General features: G+C 41.0%; 1 protein-coding gene across 3 annotated transcripts; it reads right to left on the reverse strand.

Moving 5' to 3' along the window:
* Nucleotides 1–4,854: 4,854 nt before the first annotated feature.
* On the reverse strand, nucleotides 4,855–22,761 carry MYLIP (myosin regulatory light chain interacting protein). Of its 3 annotated transcripts, none has more exons than XM_065832648.2 (7): nucleotides 22,471–22,761; nucleotides 21,177–21,367; nucleotides 11,340–11,525; nucleotides 10,384–10,581; nucleotides 9,887–10,051; nucleotides 6,570–6,990; nucleotides 4,855–6,213 (listed from the first exon to the last, which is right to left on the reverse strand). In XM_065832648.2, exons 1-7 carry the CDS (start codon nucleotides 22,555–22,557, stop codon nucleotides 6,124–6,126), a joined length of 1,338 nt encoding a protein of 445 aa, XP_065688720.1. In that variant the 5' UTR covers nucleotides 22,558–22,761; the 3' UTR covers nucleotides 4,855–6,123. The 3 variants fall into 3 exon arrangements, with proteins under 3 accessions (XP_065688720.1, XP_071660695.1, XP_071660694.1); XM_071804594.1 differs by lacking the exon at nucleotides 22,471–22,761 and adding an exon at nucleotides 21,742–22,030; XM_071804593.1 differs by lacking the exon at nucleotides 22,471–22,761 and adding an exon at nucleotides 21,557–21,671.
* Nucleotides 22,762–23,917: the final 1,156 nt, after the last annotated feature.

Raw genomic sequence — 23,917 nt, forward strand, 5'->3', positions numbered from 1 at the left:
GCTATGATTGGAATTTGGTGCCAGATGCATGGATTCCTCAAACAAACAGCTTTCTGGCAGGAGAGAGGAAGATCTGGCTCTAGCAAGCCTGTTTATGTAAAAAGTTGCCATGTTAATGTCTAGCATTACCTGGACTGATTTGCTTTCAAGAAGCAGAGAAGCTAGACACCAGCTACTATTAATAGATAAAAGTAGAGATGGCAAATGTCTTCACATGTATGCACACTTTGGCAATCCCATTGTAGCCAATAAGTGACCCTGAAAGGGAAATTGCAGACAAACATTTTTGTTTAGGCACCCCAATGGTAAGAGGAAATTTTCAATTATACTCATGTTTTTCTTGCTGCCACCAAGGGAAGTGGTGGCCTTTGTGCTCCTGACAAGGCACAGAAAGGTGGGCAGGGAAGGCAAAGGTGGAGAGAGAGAGGGGAAAAGACAGATCTTCAGTGGATGGTGTTAGCCAAAGAAAGATTCTTTCCTGAAGCAGGGTTTATGTGGACGGCTGCTGGAAGAAGAAGGGTTGTTTTCAGAGCCTGATGATGGATCCCAGAATTCACTGGTGAAAGAACAAAAGAGTCTTCAGGAATAAGGAAGGATCAGCAAATAATGGACAGGCTAAATTGGGTCACTCAGGAGAGGATCAAAGTGAAGGCAGAGAAAGGCATCAACTTTCAGAGTCAGATTGATTCCCTTCCTACTCTCGTTTCTCCCTCCCCCAGCCTCAAAACAGCTGAAAAGGATTTTGTGTTTTATTTGGCAGGAAATAAGCAAATGACCTGTTAAGCTCTGGGCAAGCTGGTATGGTTTGTTTGCTTGACCTTTTTGTTTCAGGAACTTGGTGTACGCATGAGTGCTATGAAAGTTAGCTGCTGGCCAGCCCCCACCAGTTCCTCCATTCTGTGGGAACAGGAGATCATTCTGGACCTCGCTCACCATCTCTGAGCATAAGGGAAGCACCAGCCCCGTTCACTCTTCTGGATCCCTCACACACCACTCTCACATGAGGAGGAATCACAATTCGCACTATGTTTTTAGAGTTGTCACAGTTTGTGTTTTCCCACTACTGCACCAACCAATGATTCCTTTAGCCATGGCTCTGTGAGCTCTTCCTTGGTGTCACTCCTGGTTCCTCTTCCTAGCTCACACCACCCTTTGCAGGAAACTAGAAGACCCTGGAACCATGATAGCTTTTACCACCCACTACTGTTGTAGGTTGTGTTGAACCAATGGGCTCCAGGTGGTGGTTTAACTTCAAGTCATGTGACGTTACAAGCTCCTTGCAGACCAGGTTTGGCTGTGGCCTGCCAGGAGTGTGCTTTGGGTGGGAGTTTCCTCAGTGAGTTACCAGCCTGGCTGCAGCTCACCTGCCCCAGCATGCCTAGTCTCCTGCCCAGCCTCTCCCGGACCACTTTCCCCCCAAATCCTCTCACAGAGGGCCAGCTGTGCTCCCTACCAGGCACCTGTCCCAAGGGCATCTGAAGCCCTGGCTGCTGTACCAGGAGCCCCCTGGGGACTCCCTGCATGGGCTTCCTCCAGCAAAGCTGCGCCCAGGCCCTGCTGTGGAGTCTGCTTGGCACTTCTGGCAGTCTGCCCCATTGTGGTTTGTTGTTTGTTTGTTTTCCTCCACAATTTTATTGAGATTTCTCACTTTTAAACCCATTTGTCAGTTGCTATGTTCTGTTTTAACAGGCTCCTGCTGGCTGAATCCATGGGCACAAAGGCAATTGAAGCACTTACTTGGCACTACAACATGCTTCCAGTGAAAAAAGCGGGGCGGGGGCAGAAATTCAAGGATATTTGACCAGCATTACTGAAGCTAAGATTTGTCAATTCAGAATTTTAACACTCCACAGAAAGTGTGTTGTTTAAAAAACGCATACAGGGAATCTGAGCTGTAATTTTCTTGTGTCTTTGATCAACATGCCAGTGTGCTGCTGTGAAGTGAAATACTGTAGGCTGATGGGTGAGAATTTTCCCCCAAGGGCATTCTGTTAGGAATGCAACAGTGCTGATTTAGAAAGGAAATAAATCTTGAAATATATGAATGCTGCTGTGTACATGCTTTTATAGCACTTGGGGAGGAAAGCAAAGTAATTAAAAAATACAGAAGCCTTCATTCTACAGTTCTTTAGCATTTCAACATTGTATGTATCTTGAAATGAGTGACTAAAGCTGGCAGATAGACCCTGTTACAGTTATAACCTGACACACCTCAGCATCCTGCCTTTGCAGTCTCTTGCAGGCTGAGCTCTCCGTAAGAGAGATCTTGATGCAGCAAAGGGAATATGAAAGCCAGGCAGATACCAGTGGAGGGCTGGGAGTTGCCAGCCCCAGTAAGGCAGGTGTAGTTCTTCCTAAATCCCTGTCCTGTTAAGTAATAACATTTAACTGTAACAGTATTTCAGCAATAATGTCTCTCCTACAATTCTCCTACTGGCAACCCTCTCTCCACACAGCCAGTTTTGAATGCTGATCCACCATCAGGAAGTCCAAGTAACTAACAGGACTTCTGCTCCTGAATTTACCCAGCACGTTACGTTCTCTCTGAACCCGAGTTTTTCCCTTTCGGGTACTTACGGCAGAAACTTGAGACTATTGCCTTTTACAATGACATTGTACACACCCACTGGGATTACAGCAGCTGCATTGCAACTCTGAAGATAAATGAGAACTGAATTTTCTGTGAGTTTTCCTGCCAAGTTGTACTGGCTTTGGGTAGCAAGTATTAGTACAGGAGGCAGCTTCATTATGAGTACCTGGCACACACAGATACACCTAATATAAAGTGTGAGAGGCACTAAATGAAGCTTTGTGATCAATCCTCCTGCTCCTGAGAAGGGTGGGTGAAGGACACACTCTCCAGTTGTTCCCACAAACTATTCTGTGGTTTTTTTTTTTTTTTCCCCCCTCTCCCTACTGCTACCCATTATGATACACAGACAAAGCATCTTAGGAGAAAGACCAGCACTTTGGCAAACAAAATCTGTCTCTTTGCACAGTATGGCTATGTGTCATGTGGAGTTCAAGATCTATTGTTTCTTTTACACTCTTGACTGCTCTTGGCAGCTCACATGGACTGGACACAGTACTTACACAGCACACTGGAACTGCAAACATTGAGCAATCCACAGCAGTTTTGGAGGGTTAAGCCCAACTTCTCTAGAACAGCATAAGCAACTACATTTCAAACAATGCTTCTGAAGAAAGCTGTCTGTGAACAAATCAAAGTTATTCTTATGTTGTTTTGCATCCTATTAGATCTTACATATAAACCAAGAAAGGCTTTTAGTGATTGGCAACTCTCAGAAGAGGCTACCTGGTGCTCTGTTCTCAGAACAGGTCATAGCACTCTGTTAAAACCAGACCAGTTGTAGAGCATACTGATGTACTGATCCCACTTCTCCTAACTGGAAAAAAGCCTTTTAGTTTCTGCTTGTGCCTCACACCAGTGCAGAACCAGACTCCCAGCAGTCTTTGATATAACCAGGACCTGTCAGACTCATGTCTGGACCTGTATCTCAGTGCTTCTGCCTGACCTGCTGCATAGCTTCTGAACACTAGGCAGCAGATGTTTATAGAAATCATAGGCTTCACCCAATTTCCACCTATGCCATACAATCTGTTACACCCCACCTTGATTAGAGTTTTAACTACTGGAATTATTTTTGTTAGGGATGTCTAATTACACAGTCAATTTAATTACAAGGACCTGGAGTTAATGCTTGCCTATCAGCTTGATCTTATTGAATGCTTTCAATCAGATGCCTGTATTAACATCTATTTATAATAATTTACAATCTATTTCAGCCAGCTGCCATAGGATGATGGATTAGATATTACTAACGTAATTGTTAGTATAGAACAACAATCTTGGAAGTGAGGTAGGTTGGCTTTAGCACTATTGTACAGTAGCTGCATACAGTCTTCTTGAAAACACTTGTATACCCATTCCTTCCTGTAAATGGCATATAGGAACAACAACTTCTCTTCAGAACTTCTATCATCTTTGAAAGTTAATTCAGTAGCACCCACTTTTTGAGATGAAATCAATCTCTAAGAGGGTAAGTTACCTTGTGCTTAAATGCACTTGACACTGACACAAACAGTTTTTGTATTCAGAATGCGTTGCCTGGCTGCCAGCCACTTTTGCCACTCCCCCATCAGCAGCATTATTTCAGGTCCAGGGTCTGAAGCTTCAATCCCTGATGAACTGTCCTGACAAGGCATACTACTCTGTAATAATCTGGTTTAGATAGCATTAAACTAATTTGAAAGGGTCACAGTTAAGTGACTTCAGTTCACACTTGCCAGAATAGAGCCCCCTGGATTCCACAGAGCTTTGGTCTGATCGCAGCACCATCGTACACCCTTCAGCTTACCGGTGGGAGGAATCCAGAGGACCATGCTGGAAGTGCTCAAGCACCATCTCTTCAAGAACATGAAAGAGTCATAAGTGAGTAAATATGAATAGTTTCAGCCAAAAAAATATTCAAACATCCATAATTAAGAACTTCTCTAGACAGGACTGCTGAAAAAATAAACTCTCAGGTTGCATTTTTCTCATTTCTTCTCACTGGAATATACACCATATGTTTGGGACAATTTACTGTAGGAAAGTTCTTCACAAAATTAATTCTGAAGGCTATTTTACAGTTGAAATGTCAGTTGTTTTAAAGTACACTGCCTGAACAAAGGTGATCATGTGAATTTTCTTCCCTCCCTTGAAATTTGCATGCACCCAAGGAAACTTCATTACCCCATAAAATATAACATTAAAGATCATAAACATGAAAAATCCTTCATACTGTATTTTCACTTGAGTAATGCCTCAGATAAATTATTGATAACACAAGGTAGATTTTTAAGTTGTTTATTAATCTGAATATATAAAAAGACAGAAGTTGCCTACGATATAGGACAAAGCTCTTGCTTCATGAGGAAACAAAATTTTCTTTACAAAGTGAAAAAATAAATACCCTCTCAGAGTAAGGTTTATATGCTAATGTGTCATAAAAAAGTAGAGTTTTAATATTTTGACAAAATGTCTGTGCAAAGAAACAGATGCATAAACACATATTACTGCTACATTAAGGCAATATGAAAAGTATAGTCAGAAAATTTCAGTAAAGTGACAGTGTACTTTTCTAGCTTTGATTAAGCCAGTATTGCACCCAAACATGGCCTCTAGTTCCCTCTGTACCCTGGAGAATACACTAGGAAGCCAGAGCCCAAAATGCCCAAGTAGGGGGGTGGAGATGAAAAAATTTTAGCAGGAAATTACCTACCCAATAAAGATGTTAACTGAAGAAAGCATTTAAAATTATACACAACCCTTATTGTAGAAATTAATGGTACATGCTTAATAGTTTAAAATCAGTCTCCAAAAATAAAGCCAACTTAAAGGGCAGCTCACTGCAGCTCCCCAGACCAGCAGCCAAGTTGGACACGGGAAACATGGGAATACTGTGCCCACTGAGAGCTGTGAATGAAGTCTCACAACAGCACTTCCATGGGACTCTCCTGACCCACCCTCAACACTTCAAGATTAACAAGCTTGTCCTACCCTTCCAAGGCTATTATCCCAGAATTGTTTCTCTGTTTAATAGAATTCTAAATTAAACACAGCTGCTTGATGAAGGCTTGTAACTTCAGTTTAAGAAACAACTTTTAATAAAAGTTCTCTCCCCTTTAAAGCAGTTTACTAAAAGCAGAAACTATGAGCCATACTAAACTGTTATTTGTAAAAGCTAGTCTTACTATTAAAATAAATGGAGCAACTGTGCTAAAAAGGATTTAGAAAGTGTAAAACAAAAGGTTGCGTTGCTCTTGCTGGGTATATCAATACGTATACACCACATTTCTCCAGGGTTACCTAGCTTTTTGGCAACACCACCATGCTACAAACATAAGCATCATTCTCCTTTAAAGGAACATGAATTGATTACACTTCTCTCAAAAGATATCCCAAACCACTTTGGACATGCTGAATCAAAAATATTTATGTTAAAAAAAAATGCAGTATTTTTGCTTTTGATCATGGATAGGTGTCAAGAGTGATTGCCTTCTTCACAATCAATGGTTGCGTTTCATATTAGTGCAGTTTAAAAGCACATGATGGGTGGATCATATCACAGTCAGATTGAGAAGACTGGTGTGGGTTGGCAAGTACACATGCTGGACATGCTCCACACGAGATCTGCAAACAGGACACGACTGGAAAGGAAAAACATTAGGAAATTAGTTTACTTCATATTTGAGAGTCTCTACACATACTGGAGACTTCCCTCTATGTACACAATAATAGAGCACTTTACCATCATCTCCACATTTAAAACAAGGTAATGTGAGAAACATACAGCTAATCCTCACCCTCACTGCAATCAGGTTAGCACAGCTAAAGCTTATCTTTCAAATATATCTATTCGGAATTACTTTACCACAAACAAAATTAAGCTAGTGAGTTTTACTAGAATATCAATGTAAGCATATTAATCCCTGACTGTTAAATATACAGAAACCCAAAACTTCCACATATTTATTAACTGCCATCTTAATGGCACTGCAATTACCTGTAATTGGGCAGCACAGGTCTTGCAGCATACTGTGTGGCCACAGGGACAAAAGGTCGAATTTATTTCTTCTTCACAACACACCATACAAAGCATGGACTCCTTTAGCTTCCGCAGCTTCTCTTGCAGAGCTTTCATTTGCTGGCAGCTAAGACCCTCACAATTGTCACAGTTCATGCTACTTTCAGAAGACTTAAGGGGGGAACTCGGTGGTGTTTGGTCACTTCTTGAAACAAGATCCACAATGCCAGCATTATAAAGAGCTCTCCTCGCATGATCATAAACTTCTTTTGATGTTCTTCTTATGTCAAAGACATATTTTTTACCAAGATTAATGTTTTCATTCAGGAATAGAGATGCTAGGTGGCCCTTTAAGTCCCGACTATACTGCATCATGACAGCACTGGTGACAGTGTCACACCTATAAAACAGGACAAATACAAACTTGGTTAGTTAACACCAATAAACCTATGCCTACAATAATCTGTTTCCAAAGTTGAAGTTTGAAGTAGCAGCACTGAAATTAAAGCAAATAGAGCAGTCCAAGATAATATTTAAACTATCGAATGTTGTTTGCATGACAACTCTTTGAAAAGTGTCAAATGGAAAAGTAACAGTTATTTGACATCTTCTAACATGTGATTTGTCTGGTAAAATGGGGTCAGCCTATGGAAGGAACTTAAGGTATTATGATAATATAAACAGCCATGCTTGCTTAATCCACAGTTCAGTTTGGCAGCACCTCTTTACATGGTAATTTGTAAACATTGCATTAAAGAATTCCATTTAATAGTCTTTGGCATAACACCTCTTTAAACAGGTTCTCAAATTTTTAGCATAGAGTCAAATAATATCTTTAACCAAATTTCCACTCAGTACTTTATATCATCTGAAGGAAACCAGCGTAGAAAATTCAGCCATTTGTATTTGCCACTGAGTATTTCAGCTACCCTAAACCATGCTTTTCACACATTTCAGTGATATAGTTAAGTCTTGCAGAAGCCTATTAAGGCATATCACTTCTCTAGGAAAGCAAAGAAACACAGAAAACAAGGACTACAGCCTCGCTAGGCCTAAGGTCCACAATCTAAGCTTTATGGTCAAATGCTATTGCCTAACTAAAACTCTGCATAAGTTAAAAATCAAAGACTGGAAAGGATAGCAAAATTACAAGCAGACATCAAGTTCAAAAAGTTAAGACTGTCTAAGATTATGTAATGCTTTGTGTCAAAAATGTATGAAGACTGCAAACCAGCAGTGCAAGTGCTTGTAATTACAGAGCAGAAGAAGACTTAACACCAGTTTCACAAAGTAAACAGTGGTTGGCTGTTGATTAGCTGTAGTAGCTAGAAAGGCAACTAGAATCACAGAATGTTAGGGATTGGAAGGGACCTCAAAAGATCATCTAGTCCAATTCCCCTGCCGGAGCAGGAACACCTAGGTGAGGTTACACAGGAAGGCATCCAGGTGGGTTTTGAATGTCTCCAGAGAAGGAGACTCCACAACCTCCCTGGGCAGCCTGTTCCAGTGTTCTGTCACCCTCACTGAGAAGCTTCTTCTCAAATTTAAGTGGAACCTTTTGTGTTCCAGTTTGCACTTATTACCCCATGTCCTATCATTGGTTGTCACTGAGAAGAGCCTGGCTCCAACCTCATGACACTCACCCTTTATATATCTGCAAACATTAATGAGGTCACCCCTCAGTCTCCTCCAAGCTAAAGAGACCCAGCTTCCTCAGCCTTTCCTCATAAGGGAGATGCTTCACTCCCTTAATCATCTTTGTTGCCCTGCACTGGACTCTCTCCAGCAGTTCCCCGTCCTTCTTGAACTGAGGGGCCCAGAACTGGACACAATATTCCAGATGTGGTCTCACCAGGGCAGAGTAAAGGGAAAGGAGAACCTCCCTCAACCTACTAACCACCCACCTTCTAATATACCCCAGGATGCCATTGACCTTCCTGGCCACAAGGGCACAGTGCTGGCTCATGGTCATCCTGCTGTCCACCAGGACCCCCAGGTCCCTTTCCCTGCTGCTCTCTTAACAGGTCATTCCCCAACTTACACTGGAACCTGGGGTTGTTCCTACCCAGATGCAAGACTCTACACTTTCCCTTGTTATATTTCATTAAATTTTTCCCTGCCCAACTCTCCAGCCTGTCCAGGTCTCGCTGGACAGCAGCACAGCCTTCTGGCATGTCAGCCACTCCTCCCAGTTTGGTGTCATCAGCAAACTTGCTGATAGTACACTATTTCCTCCTCCAAATCATTGATGAATATATAGAATAATGTAGGCCCCAGTACTGACCCCTGAGGCACTCCACTAGATACAGGCCTCCAACTAGCTGTGTTAATTGCTGTAACTGCATTAAAATTATGTAGTTTGAGAAGCTATACAGGTCTTTGCCTAGTATATGTATGTACTTGCCTGTGCTTCAAGTCCAATTCTTCTACAAAGCAACTGAAACATGGTAGTTAATTTAGAGAAAACACCACTAAGTTCTACTGATCAGTGCTGGACCTCATGGCAGCAATGAAAAGAGGTTAAAAATCAACCACCAACAAATGAGTACAGCACTCCTACCTCAAAAAAAAAAAAAAAAAATCACAGGATAAAGACAATGGATAGCTGCTGGCATGAAACAATTCGGGGTGTGTGAGGAAGGACAGAGGAATTGTAGGAAGATTTAAATACACGGGATGGGAAGGCAGCATACAGATTATTTCCAGCAACTGGAGGAACCAAATAAAGGAGAAACAAGGAGTACATATGACAGAGCACTGGAACAGGTTGCCCAGAGAGATTGTGGCATCCCCTTCTCCAGAGACATTCAAAACCAACCTGGAAGCACTCCTGTTCAATGTGCCCTGGGTGAACCTGCTTTAGCAGGTAGGTTGGACTAAATCTCCAGAAATGTCTTCCAACCCCAACCATTCTGTGATATGAACTACACCTGCATATTTTGAAAGGCAATCTTTCTTCTCCTTTGCTCTCTCACCCTCCCTCTCACATAGGGAGAAAACAACATATGTATTGTTTACAAAGTATTCAAGAACACTGTATGTTAATATTCTGAAGTGCTGTTATTCAGTCATAGACCGAGAAATTTTGGCTACTTGTCCTGTACTCCCACACCCCACAAAACGGAAAGCAGGAAAAACATGTTCAGCTTCTGGACTTAGGAGGAAAACAGAGGCTGTGAAGACGACGAAATGTGGCAGAGAATTTCTGACATGCAGTCATGTTGCTGGTTACTTAAGCACTTAATTCAATGCTGTGGAGAAGAGCAGCAGCAGTTGACTCTAGTGGCAATACTGACCTGTAAAACGCATGTGTCTCTGTAATTGCTCTGTAGAGTCCACTTGCTGCCCTTGTACTGATCATTTTAAACAAGAGAACTACACTATTACCAGACTCCTTGGTAACAGTCAGATATACATTCTTCCCAGACTGAGTTGCCATTTGAACAACAGGATAAGCAATCCTAAAAACAAATATAAAAAAAGGTTACTTAGCTTTTAAGGACAAGGGCATTTTTCACAAACTGCACCAGTGTGCTTTTATCAGAAGTTACAATGATATCTGACTGCTGTATGTAATGCTGGATTGAAGATGCTGCCTCAAAAATACATTTCAAAATCAAGAGCATTAAGGACAGTTGTCATATTGATTGTAAGCAGGTAGTGCCAGACCCTACATTCAAATATCTCCTTTTACTAATTCATAGAGCAGGAATTTTACACTTATGTAAAATTCAGAGGCATGCTCAATACTTCTGAAAAATGGAAGACTGAAATGGTTCCACAAAACACATACCTGTTGATAGGACTGAAGTCATCTTTGCAGATGGATATGCCTTCGGGTCCAACACCAATAAGGAGTTTTTGCCCTTCACTATCTCTTACTGAGTGCCACTCTAACCCATAGTTCTCTAGCGTTGTAACAATCTGTAGAACCTGGTATTCAGCTGAAGCTTGACTTAAACCTTCTAGCTCCTTGTGCTTTGCAATAATGCTGTTGATAAAAACATTAAGGATAGGTGAAATAACTCAAATATATGCCATTATTATCAGCAGCTTGTTTTAACATAGGTTTTTAGATGACCTAGTTAAACAGATTAATAAATGCTGCTGACCTGCTTTATCTGGCTATAGATTCCCAGTAATCATGAACTGTCAAGCACTGAGAACTACCCAAATATCCGGAGAATGTTCAGGAGACAATATTTGCATTTGCTTAGAGATTTAAAAGCTACATGTAATCAAGGCTTCCCAACTAACCCTCCCTCCCCCATCATATTTACCTGAACAACCACTAAGTTTAAAACTAAACAAACAAACAAACCTACAGACTACCACAACACACAAACTTTTTCTTGACATTCAGGAACTGAGCCACGAAGGTGTTTTGGGAATCCTCTTCTCAGTGTAAGGACACTAAGCCAGATAAATTCCTGATAATTTTTTTTCACAAGTGTAGGTCTAAGACATACTTGCAATTTGACTACCCTGCTCCAAGTACTTAGATACCTGTATTTCCCCAAGTACCAGAGTTCAACTGCTTTTGCTTTTCAAACAAATAGTCATCCTTGAGCTTAAAAAAATGAAACCAGAACATCAGATAAAGCATTCAGGTTGTATTTTGATCTCCAAAGCTATTTACATTTTTTTTTTAAACAACATAAGATACTATATAGCATCAGCAATTCAGGACATAATAAAATCTTATGCTTTTGGTCTCCAAAAAAGGTTATTTCATTGTGCTGTTTTTACCTCTCCAAAATGGTAGTGGTGAGCTCTTTTGCACACAACTCTTCATAGTTGTACTTGGCAGTGTTCTGGTTATAATCTCCAAACTTCATCTGTGCCAGCAATGCACTAAGTTCAATTGCATGCTCTGAAGAACACTGAAGATTACCAGCAAGAAGATCTTCTTTTATATGCAAGAAAAACATATGCCTGCAATGCAATCAGAAATGCTTGCTTACACAACACATTAAAATGTCTTTGTAATCAAGATATGTATCAAATAACATCTGTTTGGTAACCCTTATTTCAGTAATCAAGGATTTGCAATGAAGGTACCAAGTACAGAAAGTCTGGCAGAAGGGAAAGAAAAGGGCCTCCATCTTATTATTCACTTACACTTAAAGATGAGGTTACAACTGAAGATGGTATCGAAAAGCACTATTAAAAGAAATGAATCCTTTAATACCATGCTCTTAAGAACTGCTTTAACATCTAAAGTCACCAAGTAATTTCAATTTAGTGAGCAAAATAAGTGAAATATGTTTGGACTAGTTTGCTATGTTTAAATGTCTTTGGTTGCCATTTACAAATTATTCTGCACTTCACAAAAGCAAATTTGGGAAGAGCAGCTCAGAACAGCATACACATGTCTATCACACAGCAGTAGAAGCCATATATTCTCTACACACAGTTGAAATGCCTCTGCCACCACAGTCAAAGAGAAGATGGTGCTTTTGCCAGTGACACAATTAACACAATAACTTGAAACATCTGAAAAGGCACTGTGGAATGAAACACAAAAACATCTACTGCATATTTGTCAGACCAACCTCTATACTTGGGATCAAGGCAGGTTTGACAACTAGCTTGAAAATTCACAAAGTTATTATTAATTATCTAATATGTCAATTAATTAGACAAATCAAAATTCCCACCACCAGCACCATGCTAGTTTCCCCTATAGTCAATCTAGAAATTCTTCTTTACCTCCCCTCAAGGAAGACAATATATAAATTTCTTACCATTTGTTCATAAGACTCAACATACCGAAAACAGATGTAGAAGTAGTTACATATCACTGAAAAAAATCTTTCAATAAATGAAGCCTAGCACCCACAGGGATATGTCTTAGCTTTCACACTTACGGGACAATTTTAGAAAAGTAAACTATAAATAAGTGTAGTCCACTTTTCTTAAAAGGCTATACTGAATCACTCATCACTGAAGCGGAAGATGCTAGTAAGCGATTCACTTTTCTTTCAACAGCAATTTTGTATAACATATTTGTCTGTTGTAGTGCTCTGCAATTACATGTACAAGGCAAACAGGTACCTTTTCAGCACTATGAGCAATTACATAACTTGCAAAATTTGTGTTTGTTCTTAGCTCTACCACCGTAAATGCTGCAGCTAAGAAAATACTGGCACAAAAGGTGTCTCACATGCAGAACTTTTGTGATCAGAAAATAATGCATATTAAATTATCCCATAAGCTGGTCCACAATGCATTTCCTGCAGCAAGTCACAGGCCCAACATCTCCCTTTGCAAGCAGTTTGAAGCATGCTAGAGCTTCACTGCAGTTTTGACACAAATGCTTAATTGCATCATTCAAATGTCCAGACATCAATCTACACTTCAACAATTCTAGTGGGGGTCTGATAGAAGTGAACATCCTCAGTCTGTGCAGGATATAAATATGGGTGACAAGAGGACCAGAACTTCAGACAGTACAATTGTCTCCACTGTTAGCAGGTTATTCCTTGTTTAGGCTTTTCTTGGAGTAAATCCCAAACCTCTTCTCCAATCCCTTTCTCCTACTTTGCCAATTCATAACTTTTTGGCTTGGGCCACAGAAAGGCATAACCATGGCTTTTAAAATGCATAGCTTGTACATGCTCCTTTTGGGATTCAGTCCATCAATCCAGACAAAGTATTTGACAAATCACTACCACTATGTCCAAAATACATTCAAATAATAGGTCTCTCCCTAATTCCAATCAACATTTCATAAAATAAACAGCTTTTCATGCACCTCTAATCTTCTATTAATACCAGAACAGGTTATCTAGTCATTATAAATACGTGCTAATTACACATGCAGTATTTCAAAGAAACATCTGACAATTTTCTCCTCATTAGCTGACACATGTTTACAACTACCCATACCTAAATGCTGTATCTTCAGTTTATTTTATACACACTACAGCACTGACTACACAGGGAAGAGTCTGTCTTCTCCCGTTGCTGTGAAGACCTTATTGACTTCAAGAGGGAAGCTGAAAGAAGAGACTGAGCTCCTGCAAATACAGAACCAACTACAGCAGAGGCATGGTTTGTCACATTCCATTACTAAAAAGCCAGTAATGGCATAGGTAGACAAAAAAGTTAAGTACAATGTGAAATAGCATCACATTGCCTAACATGCAGTAACTTCCTGTAACTGGTTCTTATCACGAAATAAAACATCTTACAGGGACTAAGCTACTTTGCATTTTTCTGATAAAGTGGACCAAGGTAGGGCATATAAAAGGGACAATAACTGCAAAGTAACTAAAACGACGCAAGTTCATGTCCTGACTTACACTACGGTAAACTATTCTGTTGAGTCTGAGAAAACAGACAAAACCACTTGTATTTAACAGTCCATTTCACAAGGTCATCGGTCTGCACCTATAAACCTATTGCTGGCCCCAGCCCATTGCCTAACCTCTTCCATAACAGGTCAGAAACCAGTTAACATAGGGCCTGCTAGTCAATTTAGTTTTTGAAATCAGTGAACGACTTCATACTGTTGTTTTTTTTTCTATTTTGAGTGTCTATCAGTGTGTTTGAGGAAGAAAAAGCATCTAGAAATTGAAATACAGTGAGGGTTGCAAACATTTTATACATCTGAAAGTTCTTCTGATTAGTGCAGATTCCAATTTGCCTATCCAGCCTAAGGCTGCATTTCTCCAAAGCTATATTAATATCCATTGCGAAATCATCCCTTTTCAAGGATCAAAACATAACACACCAGCCAGAATCTGATAATAAAAGCAGATTTTTTTTAAACATAAAACTTAAATGCATGTTATTTTGCTTGTTTAAGGTTCAAAAGACTTAAAATTGTTGAATACAGTCAAGCAAAACAAAAGGATTAGGAGCCTTGAGGGAGCTGCTTATCTAATTCCGCAAAGTCTAAAGGACCCAGCAGTGTGTCTGTTAAAAACCTGGTCATATTACAGTTTCTATTGGTTACTAGAAAGCATTTAGCTAAGTTTTTGTAAATTAGATGGTGATCCAATCACTTAATAGCAGTCAATCTACTGTCTCCTCCCTAGGAATCTCTATATAACGAAAAAAAATCATTAAACCTTTTCCCACCTCTAAAGATACTTAGGTTGTGCAGTAAAAGGGTACTCAGTTTTTTGAGAAACTATTTCAGTGTATTTTATGCTTAAGGGATTTTTTTCTACCTAGCACATTTTAAAACAGTTACCCACTTGAAAACTGAAAATTGAACCGTTTATAATTGAAGTCCTCTAAAGGTTACATTTCCAACATTGCTGGTAGACTTAGTTTGACCACTATAAAAGAAACTAATTGTTTTTGTTTCTGCATCATCTACCACTTCAGTTTCACAGAATACAATAATATTACTTGTTATAAATTTGAAACGTAACTCACGTCACACAAAGGTATGTTTCCTACCCCTGCCCCAAGATTCTCTTAGCACATTCATCAGCTTTTTACTGCTCTTGCCAAAATTTCATTTCATCTTTAAATCTTCACAGAAAGCAAGTCTTCACAACTATGAACTTTACCAACCAATTGTTGTGGCTCCTAGTCACCTTAACATCTCCTAGACATGTTGGGACATTGAACAACTAGCATTAGCTTTAAGAATCAGCATAACTTGCCATTGCACTTGCAGCCTGAGTTCTACACATAACAGTGTTAGTACAAAAGACAGTCTATATAACCTAAACCAGCATTAAGTTTCCCCCCTGGACCTCATGCTAGCTCAATATTCCTCTATTTTCAGTTCCAGAATATTTCCTTTGAGTTTGGTAGTTCAAAACTACATAGAAATACCGACAAAATACAAAGCATCAAGTTTCCCATAGCTATACTTCATTAGCCACTGGCCAGGCAGAATTTCTTCTGTTCCAAAAGAAAAGCAGTTTTAGAATTAGAACAGGATCACATGCTTTCCTCAAGCACTAGTTACACTGGCTATTTTATACTAATTTAATTCTTATTTTTGCCACAGTGCTTTTCATATAATTTAAGTTCTGTGGGCATGTTAAAACACTTAGTAAAATAAAATGCACAGTGTGATTAACGTATTTTAGCTGCTCATAAATAATTTTATACAAACACTGTAGAAGGAGAAGGTTTTAAGTACATTTCAGCAGATGGCCCGTTTTACCAAAAAAATACAGTTACCAAAGTCGCATCAATCTCTTTTTGCCTCCCTCTGGACTGATTACACTGAACACCAGTACCAGAAATGGATATCAATATTTCACTACAGTGAAATTCCTTCAGGAGGCAGATAACCTAGTTAGTATTCATCCAATTGAATTGGCAATAACAGCCCCACAAAATAAGTGCTATGGAAAGTGTAGAGTATAAATAATACAAGATTATATATAATAATATATATATATATATATAAAATGTATAAAACAAGAATAATTTCTCAGTTCCTTAACTCATTGAAGATGATTATGTGCATTAGGATTCCAAGTTCTGTGCTGAAAATTTTGTTTCTACTACTGCAATCAAGGAAAGGAAAACAAGGCAAATAGAAATCTAAAGACTATATTAAGAATTTTAAGCTCTAAAGTTAGCTTAGCCAGTGGAAAAAGTGACAAACTCCAATCCTTTACCAATAAAAGTATCTGTATATGACTAATGATTCCTAAACTAGAAATCTAGCCAAAAGAACCGATTTTCTTGCCAGACTACTGGCAAGGATCTTAGCACACATCCCAAGGGGACTGTTCTCTTTGGGGTATGACACTCCTTACCACAGAGTAAGTCTCTTTCCTACTGTGAAGTAAATTGGCAACTCTCTGTAATCTAAAGGAATCAAAATTAAGAGGCTTTGTTCTCCCCTAAAAATTTATATTGATGAAGAGCTCTTAGCAAAAGAGTTCTGTTTTTAAAATATATAATGCCACTCCCTATGAAAAAGGAAAGCCAGGCACAGTTACAATTATGTTCCTCAGTATCTTTGTTCTTATTGCTCTCAGCAGAGTGGGTGAAAGGTTAACCAACTGCAATTCAACCGATTTAGACAACAGATCCATTAAACTCATCCAGGCTTTTATTGCATGTTGAAAAAAAGAACAACCACCACAACACTGCTGCACTGGCTAGCAAATACTATAGGATAATTGGATGTTTTTTTTTTTTTCTACCTACTGCATGTATCTAGCTGCTCAAAATATTTTACAAGGCAGTTCTTAGTTTTCGCTAATTCATCAACACAACTGGATAACACTAGAAAAACTATGTACTTTGTAAATATAATTCCAACACAGGGCAGGGGCGGAATCACACACAACTTTCAAACAGCTTCCAAAACAATAATTAGCCATGTCAAGGCTGGCAAAACACAGCTCTTTTGAATGCTTCATGAGATTGTGCAACTTGTTAGAATCTGGTGTGTTATTTTACATTGTCATGGCTTATATACGAGTATTTGATTTTCAGTAAAGTTATGCAAGACAACTTCTCCCGTTTTGAAGTACATCTGGGTCAATTTTACATTGCTCAAGACGCGATTCACTTTAAAGTCTTTTAGCTTTTGTGCGACCACCCCAAATTGACTTTATCGCACCAGACTGAAACCCATTGTTCTCCTGGACGACCGTTTGGCACAATTTGCCTTCCATGCGGTTCGGCAAACACTCTCCTTGTTAAGGTGGCTACAAGTTTCAACACTTCACTCCTACGTGTTTCACAAAGCAAGCTTTTAGCCACCACAAACGAAAGTTCTGCCCCGAGACAGAGGTGCGGGCCAATCAGGAGTTGAGCTCCTGGGGCTGCCCGGGCCAAGTCCCAGGGCCTCGGCCGTCGATTCGCCCGGCCCGCCGAGGAGCTGCCAGCAGAGGTTACTCGCAGCCAGTGACCTGGAGTTACCCCGGCGGGGCGGCGCGTAGCCCCGGCTGCAGCCCGCGGGCCGAGCGCCAGCAGCGCGGCTCCTCCCGGCCCCTCGGCAGCGCTGCAAGCCCCGGCTCTACAGCCACCAAAACGTCTCCCCGAAATCCCCATCACTTGAAGTACCATCGGTTCTCCAAGTCCCAGCTCCTCACTGTAATTCAATGCTTCATAGAATTCGATACAAACCCCACCCATAAAATCATTCCGACAAAAACCTGACTTACTTTTTTTTTTCTTTTTACTAACTGTTGCATTACCTATCAAGAAATACAGAAAACAGTGAAAACAAATGTGACATGACGAGCTTATGATCTAGATCTTGGACAAGCAGTCTGTTTATCTTCAAGCAAAAAAGATAGCAGTCCTTTTCAAGCCAGTGCGATTTTCCATTCAAAAAAAATGTACAGTTATCCAAACTCTTCTAAACAAGAAGCACACTGTTCACATTTCAGACTTGTTTTTAGAACTCTAGTTGACAGCAGCAGATCAAATTTGAATTGCATTCTCACACTGAAGCATTTTCATTCACTGAAAACAATTCTAAACTACAAAATCCTGTGGTGAAATTCAGCACCAGGCAGTCAAATAAAAAATTAGAAATTGAGATCCAAAGCACAATAGAAATAAAACACTTTTAACCCTGTAAAAAGGAAGTGTAGTAAGGAGGATTTTTTTCCATGCAATTCTTCCATTCTCAAAACACTTGGTGAAGGTGGTTTGTTGCCATAGTGGTCAAAGATACAGCTGTAACCCCTGTTCTGCCTTCAATAGCAAGGCAGCTCTGTTCCAAGAGATTAAAAAAATGCATGATGTTGCAATCTTGCACTGGATTGTACAGTGATTAAAGGTAACAATCAGAGGTTGATGTTTAGTTGCCAGATCAGCTTTTCACACAGTATGTAGAAACATGAACATTAAATTGCTACATACACCTTTAAGTGCAAGATAAGTATCATACAACAAGGGCTGACAAAGCTTCTCAAGTATGTAGAAAAAAAAAAAGGTAAAAACTCAGTCACAACACTTGATATTATAATCACAGTGAAGCATACCAACAAAATTCAGAATTAGTTGCAGCTTCCTAGATTTCAAAAGCAGTCTCAACATGCATCTAATCTATATCTAAAAACAGCACCAGAGGCAGCAAAGTAAATCTGGGAGACTCTGCCAGACCACCCTATACATCAGCTGTGGTCATAACTGCTAAAGGAAACCAAAGGTACCTGTCACTATTTCTTTGTTGACCAGCACATTGACTTTCCAAGTAAAGGGAAGAAACAAAGTGTCATCTCTAACTGTACAGATAATGCTTGCAGTTCTATTATATGATACACCTATTGATTTAAAATTCTGTGACAGGTTTAACAAGTGTTTTTGTCTTATCCTTGATACCACACATACTTACATGCAAACTAAACACAAAGGCATATTTATGTGCCTATGTAAACCCTCAAGGAGACAACTAGAAAAAAATCTACTGAAACAGTGTCAGCACTACAGAGATATACATCAACAACAGGCACTCTGGAATTCTACGTCTGCTATACATAGACTGGGCACACACAACTAAAAGGCTGCTATTGCAAACTACTTCACAACTTGTATTTGTTTATAGAAAGAATACTAAAAATACTCCAGATGTAGACTGAACAGGTTATCTGAAGCCTTAGAAGTATTCATGTTCGTTGGACACAGTGACATTAAATACTAGTGTCAATGCCCATTGTTCTCCAAAATTACAAGCAAATATTTCCAGAGCAGAATGTTAATATTCTTATGACTGAGCCTCAATGAATTTTAAAATTGTTTGTCAAAAGTATTAGCTTTAGAGCAGTCTTAATTTCTACATAAAAGAAAGCTTATCCCACCTACAGCCTTTTCAAGTCATCTTTATAATGGAGAAGTATTTGCTACTTTGATGTAGTTAGACAAGCTCTGTTATATTCTATCTACAAAACCTGTCTTTTAGGCCCCTGGGGTATGTTTCACCAGTTCAAGCTCTCCATTAACTTGCACAACCTGCCAAGTCTTGCATTGACAGTGTTGGAGGCAGGAACTCAGGTGTCTGCAAAAACCTTGTAAAGTTGAACAAACGTTCACCAAGGATATCAGAAAAATTCCAATCATATCAGCTTCGGGTTTCCTCAGATTCACCCCAGTTTGTCTGTGTGTACACACATCCAACATGCTCAGGGTAATCTCTTCTGCTTCATCAGGTATGAAGTTGCGTTTCTCCTTTTGTTCTACATAAAAATCCTGTTTTCTTTGGTTTTATACTTATTCTCCTTGAGAATATTTAAACAATGGCACAAGTTTCTTTAAAGATAATATTCCAGAAGAGTCTAAAAATATGCCATCGATAGCAGATTTTTCCAAAATAAGGTACATCGATACTGGAATTTGTTAGGATGTATTTGCCTAACTAAACCTATTATATAGGACAAGTATGGTATAACTCCATTGCATTCTGAAAACTTGAACCAGGTTGATGAGCTGAAACCACTGCTTACCAGATGTCACACCCCTGCACATTAGTTCAAAAAGTAAACCAATACATGCATGCTCTTAACTCAAAGCCTTTTTCCTATGAAATAAACAGCAAATCATGCTGTCAGCCTCTGACCAAATTATTTAGACAAATATTCTGTTGTATTCATGGCCTTAATTCTGAGAGTGCAAAGTTGAGTAGTGAAAATGTGTTTTGAGATTATCATACAGACACTTGTTTTCGATTTGTCCCATTTGTATTAACTGTATCATCTAAATGTAACAGGAAAAATTAGCTGAAAGATCAGAACTGAAGATATCATCTGTGGCTCAGAGTTCTTTAAAAGTTATGTCTATTGATGTAGTCATCAAACTCAGGGAGTAAAAGCAAATTAATTAGACAAATATTCTGTTGTATTCATGGCCTTAATTCTGAGAGTGCAAAGTTGAGTAGTGAAAATGTGTTTTGAGATTATCATACAGACACTTGTTTTCGATTTGTCCCATTTGTATTAACTGTATCATCTAAATGTAACAGGAAAAATTAGCTGAAAGATCAGAACTGAAGATATCATCTGTGGCTCAGAGTTCTTTAAAAGTTATGTCTATTGATGTAGTCATCAAACTCAGGGAGTAAAAGCAAATGTTCCCTACTAATCTTAGAAGACTAATTCTTATGACTGGATAACATGTAATAATTTAGTTAAGAGTACTGGCCACAGAAGGAACAAAACAGCTGTTTCTTTTGTAGCCTCAAAGGGCCTGTAGCTATCTGAAAGTTACTGTAACATAATACCAGACAAAAAGGAACTCGGCAAGTTTTTTGCACTTTCGGAGCAATTGTTTCCTGCTTTTCTGTACCAGCAGTTTAGAACGACCTAGAGTAACACCACTGAACAGGGGTTACTATCGGACATGCAAATACCATATACATAATTTGCTACTGGTAGCTTAGTTTCTTCTACTTTCAGCAATAAGTGCTCATGGAATTACCTACGTTCATTAGAGTTAGCTACACAATACTTACTTAAATGTATTATTTGTTTTTTGAAAAAAAAAAAAAACTGGTAATATTGTAACACTAAGATTTTAAAACTACAAAGAAAAGTCAAACTAAGAGTACCAGAAGATAGAAGAAATAAGGTCAGTGTGTAATCACTTCCATCAGTTACAGAAATTGAAAACAAAGTAATAAATTACTTACAACCATCTTTACCTTACCTTGTCTGTTCTTGCAAGATAAGATGCGGCTCTACAAAAAACTTGACTCTTAATTTCAATCTGTAAGGGGCTAAACCATCCATCTGCTGGGAGATCCTGTTCCTCAAATTCAGCCACAGATTCTCCCCTTTGCTGCCAGTGAACTGCAGTCCAAAATAATCAACTTCTATAATTCCCAACCTTCTGCAAACCTGAAAGAAAGACATTCTTTATAATGAGCCCACAACATAACGATGAAAAATATCACCTGAATAAAGTATTGTTTCAGACTGCTCACTTAAAAACACAAAAAATAAATCCTGCCATAAACATCTTTATATAAAAGATTACTTAATTATTTGGATTTTAAGTTGTGTACAAAATAACACATAAATAAATACCAAGAATAAACTGGGAATTTCTCCAGTGGTTAAAAAGGACATGGACTTCCATGGTCAAATTCTAGCCCCTTTCTCATCCCCAGAAGAGGCACTTAAGAGGGGATTTCCAAAAGAAGATTGTACCTATTTAACATCACACCCATGGTGCTTTCTAGGAAAGAAGAAGAAAAAAAAAGATATACAACCCAGAAGTTTTATTTAGATGCCACCAACAGACTGGGCTGCTGCATTTGTCTCTCTCCAGCATTCCTACAGCAGCCGCCGCAGCCACATCGAGGCGACAGAAGGGCGAAAGTACCTGGACAACAGCTCCAGCCAGCACAACCCCAGCAGGCCACGGGGACCAGCTCGGCACGGCCCGGGCCAGGTGGGTCCCACTCGTGCCTTCCCCCCACCCCAGAGGCAGTTCGAACAGGCGGCAGCGTGAGGCTGAGGCCTGCCCTTCCCACGCAAACTGTAAAGGAAAAGGGAGAAGAGCCGGAGAGCCCCAAGGCAGGGCATGCAGCAACTTCTGCATCCAACATGGAGGAAAAAAAAAAAAAAAAGAAAAAAACCCCAAAACAACAAAACCACACCACAGAAGGGGGGAGACTGCGGCTGCTCCCGCCGGTTCCCCGCCCCTACGGCCACGGACGCCCCTGCGCAGGGTCGCGCCGCCGCCCAGCCCTGCCCCGCGCCACCGCCGCCCTCAACGGCCGGGGCGCCGCGAGCTGGCGCCGCCGCGCTCCTCGCCCCCCCAACCCCCACCTGTGCGGTGTATGAGGGACAAGGAATGGGTGACGCGCGCCCGCCGTCTGTCAAGCACCAACGGTCTGCGCTGCCCAACGGTCACCGTTGCAACCCCAGCCGCCGAGCCCTCGCGTCCCTAGAAGGCGGCAGGGCAGCGGGGAGGAGAGCGCAGCGCGGCCCCTCACCTGGTTGAGGCAGTCCTCGCCGTTGGCTTTCGCCTCGACCTCCACCTCCATCACCACCGCGTCCGGCCTGGTCACATAGCACAGCATGGCTGGAGCCAGCCAGCGCCGTCGCCGCTGCTGCTGCTGCCACGGCGGACACCCGGAGCGGCTGTTGCTGCCGCTGCCCGCGGGAAATCACAGCTGTCGGTACGGGCTGAGGGAAGGTACAGAGTCGTCCCTGCCCGCCGCCCACACCCGGCCGCTTACAACCAGCAGCCAACCACCCCCACTCGCCTAATGCTTGCGCTCTGCCGGCTCCGCTCCCTCCACATATACCCTCCGTCTCCCCCTCCCCCTTCCGAGCGGCACCTGCGGACCAATCACGAGGCGCCGCTCACCGCTGCGGGCCGCCGCTGCCACCAATCAGCGCCGCCAGCCCTGGGAAACCGCGGCGGCTGGGAGGGCGTCTGTTGTGGTCGCTCTCTGGCGCCCCCTGGCGGGGTGTTGGGCCGCGGGCGGCCGGCGGCACTCTCCACCACCCCCATTCCGGGGGCTGTCCCCGCTGCCCGGTGCGGAAGACCCCTGTCCCGGGCCCTGCCCTGCGCGGAAAACCCCTGCCCGCCGTGGCTTGGCTGCCCGAAGGAGCCCGCCCTCGGCGCTTTTTTCCTCTTCAGCACCCAACACCTCCAAATTACCTTCATTCACTGTCACCTGCAATAGCCCAGTACTGCTTACCCTGGAATTATGTCTGGCTAAATGGCAGCAAAACAAGTTCTTCTAAGCGAAGGTGGAGACCAAACCTAACGGCAGGGACTCTCTACAAAATTGACTTGAGAGCAAGTGGCCATGAGCTATGAGGCAACCAAATATTTTCACGGCTCATCTGTAAACTTTGCAAACACTTCCTTTCAATGAAAGAAAAAATAACATCTGGATTAATGCTCTCTCTCTTATATTCTCTCTGGCTTTGACCCAGCTTTGTGTTATGCAGCATGCAAAAGCACTGGAAATGTGGAAATTTTAAGAAGAATCTGGCAATTTTAAGAAGGACCAGCCAAGTGATACCGTGGCCTCTATTTCACTGTCATGCTCATAGATGATGGAGCTTGTACACTCGTTGAATTCTGTACGTATGAAACTTGTAGGTGATTCCAGGCCAGGGGAGGAACACCTGCACCGGGTGAGCGCTTAGAAGTGTTTGTCTGACAAACATACACAAGGTATATAGAGCAAAGTTCATGGCTTTAACAATGTAAATTGAAATGACAGGGAGGACTAAGTACAAAATGCACGCTGTGTGGGTTCCCGAAAAGAAACGCAGATCAAAGAAGTACTGAGCAGTGCAGTGGTGAGGAACAAGCAGGCTGTCAGGGGAAGAACTAAGAGAGGAAATGGGGATCTGAGAATGCAGTGAAGGATAATAGGAAGAAGAACAAACCACAGCACTAATGCAAGGTCACAACAGGGC

The sequence above is a fragment of the Patagioenas fasciata genome, chromosome 2 (genome assembly GCF_037038585.1).
Source record: "Patagioenas fasciata isolate bPatFas1 chromosome 2, bPatFas1.hap1, whole genome shotgun sequence".
Classification (NCBI taxonomy): domain Eukaryota; kingdom Metazoa; phylum Chordata; class Aves; order Columbiformes; family Columbidae; genus Patagioenas; species Patagioenas fasciata.

Excerpts from the sequence above, each read along its gene's own strand:
- MYLIP (XM_065832648.2), bottom strand. The coding sequence starts at position 22,557 with ATGCTGTGCTATGTGACCAGGCCGGACGCGGTGGTGATGGAGGTGGAG. Across the intron at positions 21,368-22,470 it reads GCGAGGACTGCCTCAACCAG|GTTTGCAGAAGGTTGGGAAT; the intron begins GTGAGGGGCCGC and ends TCTTTCTTTCAG. Across the intron at positions 10,582-11,339 it reads ACCACTACCATTTTGGAGAG|CATTATTGCAAAGCACAAGG; the intron begins GTAAAAACAGCA and ends TTTTATCAACAG.